General features: G+C 37.7%; 1 protein-coding gene across 2 annotated transcripts in view; it reads left to right on the top strand.

Annotated features, from left to right (window-relative positions):
• The first annotated feature begins 1101 nt into the window (after positions 1-1101).
• Positions 1102-18751, top strand: part of soat2.S (sterol O-acyltransferase 2 S homeolog) — a 23299-nt gene continuing 5649 nt past the window's right edge. The window contains exons 1-13 of one of the 2 annotated variants that reach the window (XM_018248506.2): positions 1102-1345; positions 6792-6850; positions 8241-8383; positions 9632-9691; positions 9840-9947; positions 10793-11075; positions 12332-12398; positions 14173-14257; positions 14978-15023; positions 15532-15661; positions 16096-16193; positions 16306-16404; positions 17221-17356. In XM_018248506.2, the coding sequence (XP_018103995.1) occupies positions 1258-1345; positions 6792-6850; positions 8241-8383; positions 9632-9691; positions 9840-9947; positions 10793-11075; positions 12332-12398; positions 14173-14257; positions 14978-15023; positions 15532-15661; positions 16096-16193; positions 16306-16404; positions 17221-17356 (1402 nt within the window). In that variant the 5' untranslated portion in view covers positions 1102-1257. 2 annotated transcript variants of the gene reach the window in all.

The raw sequence follows: 18751 nt of genomic DNA, 5'->3' as shown, positions 1-18751 counted from the left end.
GCATGCGCGCACGGCGATGCGTCTGCACGCATGCGCGCGCTGCGTCTGAACGCATGCGCACACTGCGCATCGACGAAGATCTTTTTTTTTTTTTCAAAAAACAAGCATCGGGGGAGGGGGCCTGGCCCGGCGGGGGCCCACGAGGGTCGGGGCCCACCGGGTTTTTTCCCGGTGTCCCGCCGGGCCAGTCCGACACTGCACTCTATAATATATTGTTCCAAATGTTATGCTATATATATAGCAAAGATAATACAGCAGCCATTTATGAATGCTGAATTTGAACACAGTTGGCACAGTAGATTGGCCCAGAATTGAGAAAAATAATGGCCACCCTGATGGAAACCAATGGGCAAGGCTTAAAATAATGTAGCACTGGCTAAAGCAAACCCTATAGATTTATCCTAGTTATTAGGTAAATTAGCCTCACAGTAGAGATGTCAAGTACCCCAATTTTGTTTAGCAATATCCACTCTGGGTATTTTTGTTACCTTTTACCATCTAGCATTAAGAGTACCTCCGTTTTCAAAAAATATCCAGGACTTTATCACCCTAAGGACATGCACCTATGGCCTGATGAAAGTCTGGAAATGTTAAAAAAATCTTTTGGGTACATTTTTTCTTGATACTGGCACAAATCTTGATACAGGTGTATAGAGTAAAATCTGGTGTTATAAAATGATATAGATTACAATATTGCTGGACATAGGCAGGAGGCATATAGAAAATTAACCAATGTCCAATAATGCAGGATAACATACAGCTACATTTTTGATGTGCACACAGGCAGTACAGCAATTTAGCATTAATAAATTAGTATATATGTAGGATATTGAGTCTCAGGGAACTGCCATTATATGATGAAATGTATGAAATTGAACATGTCTGTTATAGACACCAGAAAACATTGCTTTCTAATGTAATCCTCCAGGCAAAATTAACTAACAACCTTATATATGATTTACAGCAAAAGAGTGAAGCGCTAACTAGAAGCAATGGACAAATGAATTAAAAGCTTGTTGAAACATCTATTTTTCTTTTTTTCCTCCCTGCAATCAGATAATTTGGGGAAATTGGATCAAAGTTCCCTTTAAATTCCAAAGGTTAAATCAGCTACTTCAGCTGATAGGGAGAAACAAGCTGACCTGAAATCCTGTGTGGCAGGAGGAGGAGAAGGAGAATATTACCTGTAAAGTGTTGGAAGGGGGAGCGAGGACTCCTTGTTCATCAAGTGGAACTGTGGCCCCCAAAAGGAACAGGATGGCCCCAGTGGAGGAGAACGAGGAAGGCTCGTTGAGGCAAAGGAAGAACCATTACCCACAGGAAGCAGCTTGCAATGGAAAAGCAGGTAAAGTTCCATACACACGGTGCTTCCAATAATTACCATTGTTTTGTCCTGCTTAGTTAGTTCCCTGTGAGAAATCTAGATAATCCGGCATATAAAACAATTTGGCTTTTCTAATGTGATACATCCTTAAATGTATGCAAATCCCCCTTTTTCTTATTTCAGTGCCAACTTGTTCATTCCCAGCTCATTTCCTAAATTCGCCTGTGCACTCTGCACAGACGTATCTGCTCCTCATCACTTGCTTTCACAAGCAGGGGGGGATTAAAGTTCACTTTTGATTAACCTCTATGCCTTGTAGACGGGGCTCTGATATTTTATATATATATATATATATATATATATATATATATATATATATATATATATATATATTTACTTTTCAGACCATAGATCTTATCTTCCATTCTTACTACTGCTGTCTAGTTGTAGTGAGTATTAAACCTGAGCAACAAGATAACAGTTGACATTTGAAGCCTGAGAGTTGCAGAATAATAGATGTACATAGTATTAAAATACAGTAAAAAAAAAACCAAACGGTTATGTAGGTCATCCTCTGTAACCAAATAGAGTTGACTGTGAGGCTTACATTTTATTACCTGTATTTCTTTATTACTTCTGCTTTTTAGTCCCTTTACCATTAATTTCTCCTTTTTGACTTCAAACTTGATCAAGGGTTGCTAGGGTAATTAATCCCTAGCAGCCAGATAACAGCCGAAATTGTAAGCCTGAAAGCTGCTGAACAAGCAATGTTTATAATTAAAAAAAAAAACACTAATATCTAGTTCAACAAAATAGAACATAGAAGTCTACTGTGTGCAACAAAGTTAATTTTACTGTGATCTATGGCCTTTATCCTTTTCATCATCAGCAGGCAAAGTGTCAACCTGCAAATGAGGCAGCACAACGATTCTGATTTTAAGGTTAAGCTATAGGAAAAGCTTTCTGTGTTGGCATATCTACACTACATCCATGTGCACTAGTATACATGGCCTCTGCCTGTCCGCACACAGGTGAAGCACATTTTGGGTGGAGAAAATTTTAATTTCTTATGCTGAAATCCACTGAATATTAGCACTTACACGCAAATATCGGAATTGAGGGAAGGAAACATCTGATACCAGGGTTTATCCAGGTGTGCAACAGCCTATATAATGCATTGCTAGGCTGCTGGCAAACAGAGCTGATTCACCTAAGATGACATTTAGAGAGCAGAGTTCAATAGGCCCGTAACTGGAGAATCTGATATTACTTAATCCAAAATGGCAGCCTGGAGAGCAGAAAAAAGCACATCTTGAGATTACATTACTGAATATATGAGAATTTGGTAGATTTAAAATGAGTGCTTGGTGTTGGGTTAAACGCAACTCTTAAGTTGAGTTCTGAACATGTGGTTAGATTTCATTTCTCCTTTAAAGTTCAACTAAATTCTTCATTATATTTGTCTTATAACTGAAGCGCTTAAAATGGTGGTTAACTTTTAAGTTCACTTTAAGTATGTTATAGAATGACTCATTTTAAAGGAACAGTAACACCAAAAAATGAAAGTGTTTTAAAGTAAAAAAAAAATATCATGTAGTGTTGCCCTGCACTGGTAAAACGGATCTGTTTGCTTCAGAAACACTACTATAGTTCATATAAAAAAGCTGCTGTGTAGCAATGGCCGAAATTGAAAAAAGGCTGTATGGCACAGGTTAAATAGTGGATAACAGATAACACCATTATGTTCTACAGAGCTTAACTGCTGTGTTACCTGGGACTTTTCTCCTTTGAATGGCTGCCCCCATTACTACACAGCAGCTTATTTTATATAAACTATAGTAGTTTCTGAAGCAAACACAACAGTTTTACCAGTGCAGGGCAACAGTACATTTTATTCCTTTAAACAACTTTTATTTTTTGATGTTACGATTCCTTTAAGCAACTTTTCAATTCCTTTTTTTAGTTATAGTTTTTGAATTATTAGCCTTCTACTTTTGACTCTTTTCAGCAAATGGTGGTCATGTACCCCACCTAAAACCCAAATGCTCTTTAAGTCTATACATTTATTGGTATTGATACTTATTATTATTTATCTTTCTATTTAGGCATTCTCCTATTGTAAATTGTCTCTGAATATAGCTCTCTACATCATACTGAAATTAATGTAAAGGTAAACCACTCCTTTTAAAGTGGCACTTGGCCCTGCACACCACAAATTGAATGACCCCTGGGCCTCCGTTACCCCCCCCCCCCCCAGCAGTTTCAGGGTCTGCTTTCTCTACATATAGGGTAGGACTACATGGATGATGTCAGCGCGATCCGCAACTTGCTCATTTCCTAAACTTGCCTCTGCACTCTCAGACGTATCTGCTCCTCATCACTGGTGTCAATTCGACACGCAGGTGTCGCGTCGGAAGCGACAGAAATAAGGTAATTAATGAAAATGTCGGATGCAGCGTCTGCAACCGACAGTTGTGTCGCGTCAGATCAACGCTGCGACACCATCCGACAATATTACTTACCTTATTTCTGTTGCATCCCATGTGACGCCTGCGTTTTTGCGCAGCGCGTCGAATCGTGTGGAAATCATTCATGTAGTCCTACCCTTAGGCTTTTCATCAGATTTTGTGGGTCTGATTTTATGTGATCCTCCAAACAAACCACGCAACAGCAGACAAAAGCACAAGATTTTGTAGGATGCTACAAAATCTGATCCTCCTAGGCTAGAATTTAAAGATAAAGCCGGATGGAGTCTTTTCTTCATGTGTTTACATCCAACAGTCCATATATTTCAATGAGATAAAAAGTCTTTCCATCACCATCCATTTTTATCTTGTTGGATAATGATACAGTATGCAGCGTTTCCATCCGACATGTTGTGTAGTCTCAGATGGAACATTTTACATGTAGCTTTCTCATTTTCCCATTCTATTTTGACTAGTGATTTTCCCTTCGCTGAAAAATTTGCAAATTTTCTGCAAAATGCGTGAAATTCGCAGAAAAAGCGTGAAATCGTAAAGTTTTACGAAAAAACTTGAAATTTTGACATTTTCACAAAAAAATTGTGAAAACGGACATTTTCATTAAAAAAAATTGAAAATCGGACAGTTCCACGAAAAAACATGAAAATTGGAAATTGACGCCCGCGTCCAAGCTGGCGTTAAAGAAAAAATGTATTCGCTGGTGGCGAAATGCAGAAATTCGCCGCAAATTAGTACCAGGCAAATTTATTCGCCCATCGCTAATTTTGACCCGTGCAACATCTGACTTGTCAGATGTATTTTGTTGAGCCAACACCAAACAAAAGCACTAGTGGAGTTTAGCCCTCATGGCACCTCACGCAGGTGCAAAATTAGCTATTAATTCAACATGCAAAGTGCGAAACAGTGTTTTAGAGAGAGACATCTGCAGTTGGGAAGAGAAGGCAAAAGAAATATCTTCACTGTATGGTGTTACTTGTTTAATAGCTGCAGTTGTGGTTTACTTTTATGGCCCAGATTATTCCAGAGACTTTTTGTCTATAAATGATGATAATGCTAGGTTAATGCTAAATTCTCATCTCCTGGTCTTTTTCCAGGCACATAAAATATCCAGTGAATAAATAGATTACACTGTGGCAATGATCTATTTCTGGACCTGTTACCATTGAAGGTGTCTAAGTGAATAGGAGGATGGAAAACAGATTAGTCTTCATCTCATGCTCCTCACCAAAGGGCCGTGATCACATCTAATGAAGCTGAGGGGGCACTTTGATTACACTTTATGAGAGCCACATCTAATTCCTAGGCCTGTAGAGACTTGTAATAAAGCTACAATAGACCAGTAGGCTCTTTCCACCAGTCAAAGTGGGTGTACAGCTGCTTCAGACACAGTCTGATCTATCCCACTATAAGTAAGATAATCATATTCTCAAGATGGAGAGAATGTTATTTGACGATATTCAAGTCCAAGCAACAACATCCTTTTTTTTTTACCATTTTTTCCTTTGCATTTTAAATAAACAAGAGCACAAGAACAATTCTATATCAGTGCAAAGGTTCGGTCCCAAACACATGCACAATTGTAGCTTACTGTGCACAAACAACATATTGTGCAATAAAAGTTTTATTTTAGTTTCTTGTGTGAAGCAGGGATGTCACCCTGTACATATTATGGTTGGTTGGCTATATAATATTTACATATTTGTTGAAACACCTTTTTTTGCTTACACATTATTATGTCTCATGGTCCGTACAGGACTCTCTCCACACTACCTGAAATCCCTGAGATGTTTGCATTAAGCAATGTTTACCATGATTCTCAAGAAGGCTTTTATTTACCTGCAATAGGGAATTTCAGAATTGTTATCACTTAACCTGTGGCTAAGGTTATCCATGTTTGAGCTAGTAATGTAACAGCAGACTGCAAACAAGGTAATTGATTCCATAGAAGCTGAAAAGATAAGGTTGAAAAGAGCAACCTGAGGGCCAGTTAAGATGGTCATTCATGTACAGTTATGAGGTTTTATGTCATACTCTGTGGGGCAGAAGGTTCGAATGGTAAACTTCTAATTTAAATTTTTTATTTTTTTTGTGTGTCAGCTCACAAATTCGAATTTAAAAGCACCAACTTGAATGTAAATTTTAATGTGAGATTTATCGCACTTTGACCATGGAAACCGTTGTAATTCGAATATTTTCACCACCTAAAACCTGCCGCGTTCATTTACAAGTCAATGGCAGAGGTCCATTGAACCAGTTGAATATGTTAATTGCCTTCCTCACATTCAAGTTTTTTTTCGGAGGAAAACTCTATTCGAAGTCTATTTGAATTTTCGGGTCGGGACTATTCGATCGAATATTAGACGATCACATTTTTTCATAAATCACCTCCCATTTGAGTTGCGAGTACAACCAAATTGAAAAATTCACATACATTTCCACCTTTAATAAATAACCGTGTGTTGAGTAAATCGGGTAAATGCAACTAATGTATATGTATGGATGCCATTAGTCGGAATAGGGTAAACCATTATTTCCTAGTATCATATGACCTAGAAACCTCATAGCACTGTAATAGGATCACTAATATGTTGTTTTCATTAAGTTACGGACTGTTTTTTTTTTAGGAAGGGTGGCCAGATTTTAGACCACAATGTTTGTAACGTATTTACTATCCTTCATTTATTTAGCCACAACACACTTATACAGCACTTTGCAGAGTATGTTTAGCATTCACATCAATTCAAATTTTCTTTAGTACAGGTATCATTATACAGACTACTTTATTAGGGTTTGGGATGATTGCAGGTCAGTAAGAGTCTCAAAATCACATCACGTCTTTTTGCTGTTCACTGCTGTATGCATTAATGAATTCTAACATTAGAAAATCAAGGCAAAGAAGAGATCTCGGTTCACACATGGCATTTGCATTAAATGATATACAGCTGAACTGCTTTAGCAGAAATAACAGTCTACTCTGTTTTTAGGTGGGCTGTCTGATGGCAATGGCATCAATGGTCTTATTGAATGGAAGAGACATATGGAGGTAGGAAATGCATGCATTCATTAGAATTATTGGACCAGTATGTAAGTTTGAAAAGCTCTAATGGGCACTTTCAAGTTTTATTTTAGTCATGGATGATGGTATTTTAATGCACACTATGGGCCCAATTTACAAAAAGTACAGGTAAAGGATCTATTATCCAGAATGCTTGGGACCTGGGGCTTGCCAAATAAGGGATATTTCTGTAAGCATACTTTAGGTCTGCTAAAAATCATTCAAAACATTGCATAAACCCAATAGGATTGTTTTGCCAACTATATGGATCCACAAAGCTCATTTAGGATGAAGTCCAAGGTACTGTTTTATTTATTTATTTATTTATTTATTTAAAAAAATTATTTGCCTAAAATTCCCCCTATGGGAGATGGCTTTCTGTCTTTTGAAACTTTATACTTAAACCAAAGAAAACCGCATGCCAACTGTTTAATTGTTAATACTTTCCATTCCAACTAATGAAGGATTTGTCTGAGTTGACTTTCAGCAGAAATCGTTAAACTTGAACAGAATAGTTTTCAACTGCTCAAATCTGCATTGATAAATGTCATTGATTTAGTTGCTGTTATAGAAAGACCTGCCACATTTCTGCAGTCCTTCGTAGACTATAGATCATTCACATCAGTCCCTGCCCATGTGAAGTTTACAGTCTAAGGTTCATATCACATTCATACACCTTCTATTTATTCAGATGCCAATTAACCTGCCTGCAGGTTTTTTGGACCTGGAGGAGTACCCACTGGAAACCAAAAGAAAATGTCCTTATGTAACTTTACCCTGAAGTTTAGCATTACTGTGGACAGAAAGTATTTGAGATACAGGTATGGGACCTGTTATCAAGAATGCTCGGGACCTGGGGTTTTCCGGATAATGGATATTTCCGTAATTTGGGTCTTCCTGCCTTAAGTCTACTAGAAATACATTAAATAAATCCAATAGGCTGGTTTTGCTTCCAATAAGGATTAATTATATCTTAGTTGGGATGAAGTACAAGCTACTGTTTTATTATTACAGAGAAAAAGGAAATCATTTTAAAAAATTTGGATTAGTTGGGTAAAATGGAGTCTATGGGAGAGAGCCATTCCGTAATCTGGAGCTTTCTGGATATCGGGTTTCCGGATAAGGGATCCTTTACCTGTGTATGTTAATCATGGAGCATATAGCATTTTAATAGTAGGGTTCACAAAAATATAAAATCTGTCTTTAAACAATGAAGCTGGCAGAATATATCTATATATTGTGTTCTTGTAAAGGTTGAATCAAGCCAGGGACAATATCCATCTTTATCAACACCTTGTCTGTCCTTGGTTGTAGAACACTGCAAAGTGAATTGACACTTCATAAATAAAAGATTCTAATCTACTTGATGCACTTTCAGGGGGTAAAGGCTGAACTGGTAGAAGAAATGAGCTGCCACCTGAAAGATCTCCTTGATAAAGCTGTAGCAGAAGCTATATGTTCACACAAAAGAGACCAAGCCTCCATCTTGTCCTCAAAAAAAGACCATGTTAATAATAAAAGGTAAAAATGAGTGACCTGTGCAAGCAGATTGTGAGGATATTATTAACCTGCTCCAAACAGAGATTTGTATTCATAGAGCAATGGCACATGGAGAGGCTAAGACAGGGTTGGGAACTAGGAGTAGGCACAATGGGAGCACATACCCCTTCTGCCTGCCATCCCTTAGCATGCCTGGCAACCTCCCCTGCAATGATACGGCAGTTCACTACGGTGAGGGTGGTGGGATTCGGTGAACAGGTTGCAGGGAGAGAGTTGTTCTTAGCAGCAGTGCTAAGCAGGGTTGAGGTGCTGAGATGACAAGGGTGGGGGGCTAAAGTGACAAGCAGGGTGTGGTGGCCATGGTGCTTGCTTTGGGCGTGCTCACCTTCAAGCAGAGGCTTAGACTCTTGAAAATGCCCAGAGCACTCCACTATGCAAGATATACAGTGAAAATCTTCTGTGAAAGGGGTTATTCCAGAAAGCCGGAAGAGACGTGCTCTGTGGTTCTCACTGGAATAACCCCCGGCCGGTGCAATTTTTTGCTGATAGGAGCACTGGCCCGGGGTTTCAGGTAAGTAAATACATTCACTTGGGGGTGCCTAACATTTGGCACCCCCAAGTGCTAAATTACTTTCCTTCTCCTTTTAAAGAAAGGGAACTAAGAGATAAAAAATAATATTGCTAGAAATATTATATTTTATATACTGAACTTACTATGTACCAGTGCAAAGGATCATCAGCCCTGTAATCATAATGATCCAGGCCTTCAGTCTTGGATCTTATTCAGCCATCCTAAGAGTATGTTTGACGTTTATATGCTCAGTGTGCTTTGGACTGCTGTTGAAAAGCTAAAATAAAGGGTCTTCCAAAATCATGAAGTAGCAGTTGGTCCCTAAGCCTTGGGGCACAAATATTAACTGCTAAAAGAATATGGTCACTTTGGGCTGGTACAGAAACACAAAACCAGATATGTAGAATGTATAGTCTACTACTTTGTTAATCTTTGGTTCTTATTTTTAGCTTAGGCATCAATAACTGGCTCAATGGCATGTGCCAAGGCTATGTGCCTGAGTGCCAGCAAAAATATGAACATTAAGAAAGAGAAATAATTGAATACTAAGAGTTAGTATTAAGAAATAATGAATGCAGCTATATGCTTTTGCAGCAAAAACATTCCCAGTGGTGTTTTGTGATTGCTGTTAATAAAACTGCCATTGCCTGTGTTACACGCTGCTACATAAAACCATATGTGATTTTTTATTTTCAAAGGCACAAAGGATCAATTTCGGAAAAGCAAAAAGTATTTATGCATCGTGCTTCACTGTTGGAGTAAGTGTCAAATAACTGATGATAACCAATGTCTAAGAAAAAGATATTCAAAAAGAACTGTGGGCAGCTCTGTACAATCACTTGTTATGGTAGGGCAGCCATTCACTGCCAGCTTCAGGCAAATAATTGGATTTCTATTCTCACCTAGTGATCTGATGGAGGTGGAGCATTTCCGCACTATTTATCACATGTTTGTGGCTGTACTTTGTGTTTTCGTTATCAGTACTGCAGCTGTGGACATCATTGACCAGGGCAGGTGAGAGTATAAATTATTAAGCAATGAACCACATAGTATATTGGGCAAAATTTTCATTATAAACATTTTAAAGGGGAAACAAAGCCCCACACGAAGTTTTGGCCTCCAACCTTCTTACAGGTTATTGTGTAGCTGTAATGCAGCAGCCTTATGTCACTTAAAAATATGCCTGTGACCTGCCAAGTTGAAATTTTGTGTCTGGGAATATAGCTGCCAGTCCCCCGTAAGTTAAGCAGGTCATACTCAGTCTGATCTTTACCTACCCACTTAGTCCTTCCAGACTAAGTTACTTGCTTATTGTACCTCGTATAGGGCTAAACCAATGGTCTGATATCTATCAGGAAGGTTTGAAAATACCTTTAGGCAAGTATCACATCTTCCTCTCCTGATGAGTATGGATAGGCTCCTAATACGATGTGATCATTACTCCAGGGGCAATGGATCTAATTAGTCAGATTTGGCCCATTTGTGTATGACCACCTTAATATGTAGCATATATTAGTATTTAGGTTTTCTAGTGCTACTCGCTGTGACACCACGCACATGCCTGTATTGGGAAGCACTATGCAGGTTTTGGCCCAGGGGGAAATAGTATATGAAAGCAGTTTCAGTTAAACTATTCACATTAGCATTGAATTGTGAACCATCTAGTGCTCTGGCTATAAAATGGTTTTCGCTCTGCCTGAAGACAAAAACTTAAAAATGTCCTCAAGCCAATTTCATCATCCCAAAAAAAAAATTGGAAAAATGTATATATGGAAAACGATGCTCCTTTTAAAGTTTCTTAATTTTTTAGTTACTTTTGCAATGTGCCTTATTCTATCTGTAATCTGCTCTTATTACAGACTGTTTCTGGATCTTGACCTTTTGTTCTACACCTTTGGCCAACTTAGCACTGTGGTATGGACATGGCTCTGTCTATTTATGTATGCACTCCTAGTTCCCTACAGAGCTTTACATGTTTTAGGATCTTTGTACCCAGAATCAAACCATACATTGCTGCTCTCTGCTGTAGTAGGAGGTCTGCTGCTTGTCTGCCAAATATCTGTTCTTGGTGTCCTGCCAATATATGTTGTGACACAGTACAAGCTGCCTCCCGCATCCAGCTTTATTGTTATCCTTGAGCAGGTGAGTAGCACATACAGACATTTTGAGGGGGAGGGTCATTTTGGGGAAAAATTATCATCCATACTATCCTTATGAAGCAAAGGAGTTTGTAACCCTTCTGTTAGTCTTTACAGAGAAATGATAGTAAAATAAGTGGTCTGCTTTAATTTAACTTAAAGTTGCCTTGTGCTGGGAGTCATAGGGGCAGGTTTACTAAACAGTGAAGTGGCCATCGTTGGCAAAAATTTGCCAGATATACCATCTGTAGGAACATCGCCAATTTACTAACAGGCATAGAGGACAATTTGTTAGCGAAAGAGACAGTCACTGGTGCAATTTTGAGCCCTTTCTTCAGGCGCATTTTTGCTCAGTCGGACGACCGTTACTCCGCAAATTCCCTGGCGAACTGATAAGATGAAGCCATATCCTTATCTCATCTTATGTCAGTGACATCATATCCTGTATGCCGAAAAGGCATAAACATTTTAAAAAAACGCTGGCATTTTTTCCTATTTTAAAGCAGGATTGTCTTTAAAAGTTGTAACTATTAAAACATTTTTGTTTTAAAAATGTTTTTTTACCAATTTGAGGGGCATGCCATATTGGTTTTATGGTGGGCTCATGTCTAGGGCATTAGAGGATCTCTTTTGTCTTTATTTTGCTTCCTTGGACATATTTCGCTTTACCGAAAATTTGGTGAAATGCATTGAAGTCTATGGGCGACAAATATTTTTTTGACGCGCAACACATTGCACAACAAATTTTTTCACCCATTAGAATCTATGGGTGTAATTTTTGTGGCAAAATTTTACAATAATTTCACTTATCACTATTCCTTAGACCAAATACTTAAAGTAGTTACTGGGGAGTATGAAAGAAACAAAATGTATGCTTTTTATTCAGGGGCGATATGGACCCCTCCACCACCTGAGGCCGGTTGATGTAGCTGCTGCCCCCCTCCCCCGTGCGCTCACCTTTTTGCACCGAAAGCGGTCATGGAGGGGTCCAGGGGTGCCAGGACTCTAGCGCAGAGAGCATAATTGCGCTCTCTACGCTAGTAGAGCTGAATTTACCGTTTTAAAACTGGAAATTCGGCTATTTAAGTTACCAGGAGCTGCATTTTTGCCGTCCCTGGTAACTAGTGGAGCGCTGCTGCCTGAGGCGAATTTCTCATCGCGCCTCACTGGTGCAGCGCCCCTGCTTTTATTTATGTACTCTAAAGAACCTCACATGATAATAAAGATTAATGATATGTTCTGTTTGCCATCTTGTTTCAGGTTCGTTTTCTGATGAAGAGCTACTCCTTTTTGAGAGAGTGTGCTCCACTGGTCATGAGAAAGGAGAGTATGTCCCAACTAATAATATATATATTTTTTTGTTTTGAGCATGGCACTGGTTCAACAAAGACACACAACTTCAAAGTTTAACACTTTAAAATCACTTCAAAATATAGGGCCAGATTTAATATGTTTCTCCTACAGAAATTTTTAATAAAATTATGTTATTGTATTATATGCTATGGCATTAAAAATTCTGTGAAAATATTGATTTGGTAAAATGGTCAGAATTTACTTTTTTTCATTACAAATAATAAGTTGGAGAAAACCCATTTTCCCTTGGATAAAACTAGGAAAACATTTTCCCCCAAATCTGCCTTGTTGAAAGGGATGATACAGCTCAGAAAACACAATTTCCTTTTACAATTATATTTAACGATTACAGTTCTCAATTCATTAATTAAGGAAAGTAATACAAAAAGAAAAATGTACAACTAATATGCCCTAACCTAAATGTAAAGTATAAAAAAAGGAAGGTATATGTAGGGATTTATAATCTACATGTCAAAGCAGACAGACATATTAAGAAAATATTAAAATATTGGACAGATTTATCACTGTGATTCAATTGTTGCAGAAATCACAAATTTTGAATATAAAAATCTGGCATCTAAAAGTTGGCGAGATCATTAGTGATACTAATATTTGCAAAATTCAAGCTATTTTTACATTTTCTAGATTAGTTTAAAATTTGGCAGACTCATTGACAATGATGGATAGAATGTGATTTTACTGTGTAAGAGTTGGGTTTCTTTGCATATTTACACAGTTTTCTGAGGTTTAAGTTTTTTAAAAAAAATAGCGCACATTTTATATATTTTTTTTTTTTAATTTAAAAACTGAAATTTACATTTTTAATCTGTCCAGTGTAATCATAACCTTAATAAACATGGGCTAGGTAGCTGGCCAGGGTAACCTAGGGCACCTGGTAGGTTTGGCCCACCTCTGTGCATAGGATGCTGTGCTGACAAGAAGGGGCACATTTACTAAGCTCGAGTGAAGGATTCGAAGTAAAAAAACTTCGAATTTCAAAGTGTTTTTTTGGGTACTTCGACCATCGAATAGGCTACTACGACTACGACTTCGATTCAAACTAAAAATCATTTGACTATTCAATAGTCAAAGTACTGTCTCTTTGAAAAAAATTTGGCTACATACTCGTATGTAATCATTAGATTCAAAGGATTTCATCGTAGCATTTGCGGTAAATCCTACGAATTCGAAGGATTTTACCTCGAGGGTCGAATTCAAGGGTTTATTAACCATTGATATTTGACCCTTAGTAAATGTGCCCCGAAATGTCTGTCTAAGTCAGTGATCCCCAACCAGTGGCTAATGAACAAACATGTTGCTCTCTGACCCCTTGGATGTTGCTCCCAGTGCAGGTGCTTCTTTTTGAATTGCTGGTTTGAAGACAAGCTTTTGTTGCATAAAAACTTGGTGTACTGACAAACAACACCTCCTGTAGACTTCCAGTCCACATAGGGCTAACGGTAACCAATCATTATCCTTATATGGCACCCCAGGAACTTTTTGGGTTCTTATGTTACTCTCTTTTTTTACATCTGAATGTGGCTCATGGGTAAAAAAAAAATGTTTGACTAACAGCAAGGTCTATAAAACAAGAGGACAAGACTCTGGGATGTGATGAAATCCACTAAAGAGTTTAATTGAATGTTAGCCATGACATTATTTAGTATTTAAGATTCCTTCTTATATGGGTACTAATTAATTAAAAGTAATTCCAAAATTTAAAAAATGTTTTTTCCCTTGTCTACCAGGAAAAGAGATCCACCTACCCAAGTTTTCCAGTTATCTTTATTTCCTCTTCTGTCCAACTCTGATTTATAGAGAAAGCTATCCCAGGTAAAAAAAAATATTATGGGCAAATGCAAGGAGAGCATGCATAGTGCGATTTATTTAACATGTCTTGCCATTTTATTCAGCCTCATAATTGCAGGAGTCAATGCTTATGTTATACTCATTAACATTTGAGGCATAATGCATTTTTGAGAATCAGACAGCAGTTGTTCTTTGTCTTTCTGGTTTGAAGTTCAATTCTTGGTGCATGAGATAAGAATTCAGATCTGCAATTATTGTATGTATTTGGATGAATAGTTATGAATGATTCACACAGTAGGCACTTATTTTGTATTTATTTCTACTGGTTGTGTGTGTATTTAATAATGGTTGCAACAGTGCTTACCCATTTTATCTGGAGATAACAATAATTTAATACAAGGTTTAAGATATGTAACCGCTCCTAAACATAGTTTTGAAAAATGGGGATTTTTGCAGCCCAATCTCATCAGGGAATCATGCTGTAACATTCCCTGCACAGCATCCGCAAAGGCAATCGTGAAATGTTTAAATACTGAAGTCCATTACATTGGTGGCACTGCCAACATCATAAAGCCCCCCAACTGCTGCATGAAATGCTGGGCCCACTCTGTAAACTGCAGCACAGTAGCTTTATAAACCTTATTTAAATTGCTATATTTACATAGATTTATGGAATTGTCTTTTTCTTATATTCTAAAGGTACAAGGCTTTAAATGTGAATTCTGAGCACTTGTGTCTTTTCAGAACTCCATGTATCAGATGGAATTTTGTGGCAAAAAATGTTGCTCAAGTAAGTCAATCACCTTCTATAAGTTAACCAGAATACAATTTAAAGTAAATAAACCGCTTACTGTAGTACAACATATGAAACACATTTTAAGAATGTATTGAAAAATAGTGAATAATGTACCTCATTATAAAAATAAAGCAAGTGTTATTATAAAGGTCATGTTGTGCAACAGGGGGTCCATCATTTTTTTTCTTTAGTATACATAAATACAATACATATAATGCAACAGTGGCCTAGCTTCTTGTTATTCTTGTCTTCCTGTAGGTCTACTGCTAAGTGATTACATGTTGTACTTGTTTTTATCCACTATCCTCCTACTTATGAGGCCTTGGATTGTTAGTGGGTGTTAATAACTTAATTATTCATCCATCTTATGCAGTTTGATAACATTAGGCCATGGGAGCTCATTGTAACTTTTATTACCTTTTTTTTATTATTATTTAAGGTGTATGTCTAAATCGGAACTGCTAAATTTGAACTGTTTCAATAATTTACTATCTGTCTTTAGTTCTTTGGATGTCTGTTTTTTGGGTACTATCTTTTCTTCACCCTGTGCATTCCAGTCTTCACCAACATGAGCAAAGAGCCATTTAGCACTAAGACGCTGGTACTGTCCATCTTCCACGCTACTCTTCCAGGTAGGAAAAATTTTTCAGTATGACCAGGGTATCCTAGTATTTGCTGAACTGCACATCAGGCATAGATATCATAAGCCTTTATTGTGTGTTCATTGCTTAATTATTTGACCTTGTTCTGTTTAATAGATATGTTGCATAACCTTGTTTGACAGCTCTATATACAAATCCATTTCTAAAGGGAGAATGTATTTATAAGTATGTTTTGACTTAAATTGAACCCTCACTTTGACACCCTGTATACATATGACTTACCTGCCTACCACAATTACTTCTTATATGCACCCATGAAGTGGTGTTTGTTGGCCGTATGACACTGGAAACTATGTCTTTTCTGTGGTTAAAGAAGTTCTTTTTTGTGTTCTTGGGGGTGTTCTATATGCTATAAACTTACTACGGTGTAGATGATATCAAGTCGTTTCCATTGTGCCCAATAGGTACATTTGTGCTTTTGCTGTCGTTTTTTGCCTTCCTGCATTGCTGGTTGAACGCCTTTGCAGAGATGCTTCGTTTTGCTGATCGTATGTTTTACAAGGTAATATCCAACCATGCACACATTTCTGTCTTTGCCTTTAATGGTTATTTTGGGCACCATATTTAACTGTGCAATTAAATGTTTTTTTGATTTTTTTAATTCATCCATTTAGGACTGGTGGAATTCAACATCATTTTCAAATTACTATCGCACATGGAATGTTGTTGTACATGACTGGCTGTATTACTATGTATATCAAGACCTGCTTTCGGTAAGAACACAGAGGTTTTTCACAGGGTGAATTTCTATATTCAAATATCTGACTTTTTTCGATGTGTCTGCATGTAGTTATAACAAGGGTTGCCACCTGACTGGTATTTTACTGGCCTGGCCGGTAAAAATGTTGCTTGGGGTCAATGATATTAATAGGGAAAACCCGTAAAAATCTAGGTGGCAACCCTAGTTATAACTAATATTTTATAGTATGTTTTGCTTGGGGGGGGGGTTATGTGCAGCAATCTCTTCTAAAGACAATCTTTCTTGGGATAACTTTTAACTAGGCAACATCCCAGAGATGACTACGGGTAGGGGCGCACTAGGCAATTCGGGGAGATTTAGTCGCCTGGCGACAAATCGGCTGGTCTTTGCGGCGACCAATCTCCCTGAACCCTAAGTGCAATTAGACAAAAGAAAAAGGTTTTGGAAGAGGCAATGGAGGAATCTATATTGCTATCAGGACAGGATTGATTTATGAGCGTTCATCAATTAATATGAGTGCTATCTGGTGTATCGTTTATATAGTGGGTTTTTTTCACTTGTGGGATTCAAAGCACTTTATTGCAAGCAAGGCAGCCGTTCTAGTCTCACTAAGTATGCTGGGACACCAGGATATTAAGTGACTTGTCCAGGGTCACAAGGAGTGAAATAAGGATGCAATGAATAATGGTAACTATACATATCACTGGTACTTAAATGTAGTTACCAGCATTACTCACTAAAAGTAGTATTGCTGCTGCTATTTAGGTGTATCCTAATAGGAAAGTATTATCAGACAGATTCTGTAACAGAACATGTGTTTTTTTTTCAGTTGTGTAAGCAGCGGTACCGTGCTGGGGTCATGCTGACGGTGTTTCTCATCTCTGCCTCAGTTCATGAATACGTCTTTACACTGTCTCTCCGCTACTTCTACCCTGTCATGTTTTGCTTATTTGCCATATTTGGAGGTAATTTCTTTTATTATTAACTATTCTAAAAAAGCATAACATTCCACAAAGGGATTGTGCAGTTTTGTTAAACTTATAAATAAAAAAGTTGAGTGGACCATATAGTAAAGAGATTTCAGTTGACTAAATGAAACAATGTTTTGGTGCTATTTTGTATTATAATAAAGGTGATTCTGATATGGTTTTAAGCTATTATAATTTGCTCGGATGCAAGGCAAACATCAACTTTGCCTAACAATAGGTAGCGGAGGGCCCTGCACAGCAGTCCCGGTGGGCCCCGGGCCCCCCAGTCCGATCCTGGTGACCGCTAAGACTGTACAATTAGTCATCAAATAGGATCAGGTAGATGTATAGAGGGTACTGGCAAAAATGTGTTTTTTGGAATGCAAAACTGTTAATTAGTTTATCAAGAGCTGGTTTATTAGCCTTTATCTGCACCCTAAAGACTATTACACATGGGTGTTTTTGCCCTGCTCTCCCCTGTGTTTCATTTTAATCCGTTCAGCCAGAGGGGAGCGCAGCACTAAACGTAGCTGATCTTCCTTATGAGCATGTACTCATGATGCCGCAAGTAAGTGCCAAATGAAGGTGGAATACAGCATGTTGCATGCATAAGAGCCCTTACATTCCTGGAGATTAACTTTTTTTTTACACTAGTAACCTAAATGAAACCCAATTTCCTGGTACATTTAGCACCCTCTTGCTTTCCATTGCATTTAACGTTGTGTGCGTGAATGTCATAGGAACCTTAGACTGTAGGTTCCACTGAGGCAGAGACTGATGTAAATGATGAACAACGCACATAAAGTGCTATGTAACATGTTGACACTGTCAATAAACATAATATCAGTATATCAGGAAAAAAGGTTGTATTTTAAAATTATGTTCTGTTAAACCATATATCTCAAAAGTATACGAGAAATAACAAAGCGAATTTGTGACCTATCCTGTTGCTTTATTAGCGGTTCCCCTAAAAGATGTAATGAGTTTGCATATTTTAGGGAGAGTTATTCTACTTATGCAATCTCTGCAGTAAGGCTTTCTGTTTCATAGTTCTTCTATAGCTCTTTTATGCTCCTTACTTATTTTTTTATGGAGAGCTGCAGCTAATTATTGACTGCAGTTGATCCTTGTTCAGAACAGCATTTTATAAATATTTTTATTGCATCTCTCTCCCTCTCTACAGTATATACAGTTAGGCCCATAAATATTTGGACAGACAACTTTTTTTTTTCTTCTAATTTTGATTCTGTACATTACCAAAAGGAATTTTAAATGAAACCACTCAGATGCAGTTGAACTGCAGACTTTCAGCTTTAATTCAGTGGGTTGAACAAAAAGATTGCATAAAAATGTGAGGAACTAAAGCCTTTTTTCTTTTTCTTTTTTTTAACA

The sequence above is a fragment of the Xenopus laevis genome, chromosome 2S, assembly GCF_017654675.1.
Source record: "Xenopus laevis strain J_2021 chromosome 2S, Xenopus_laevis_v10.1, whole genome shotgun sequence".
In the NCBI taxonomy this organism is placed as follows: Eukaryota; Metazoa; Chordata; class Amphibia; order Anura; family Pipidae; genus Xenopus; species Xenopus laevis.
The sequence above is the reverse complement of the archived record's forward strand: the minus strand, read 5'-3'. Positions and strand labels throughout refer to the sequence as shown.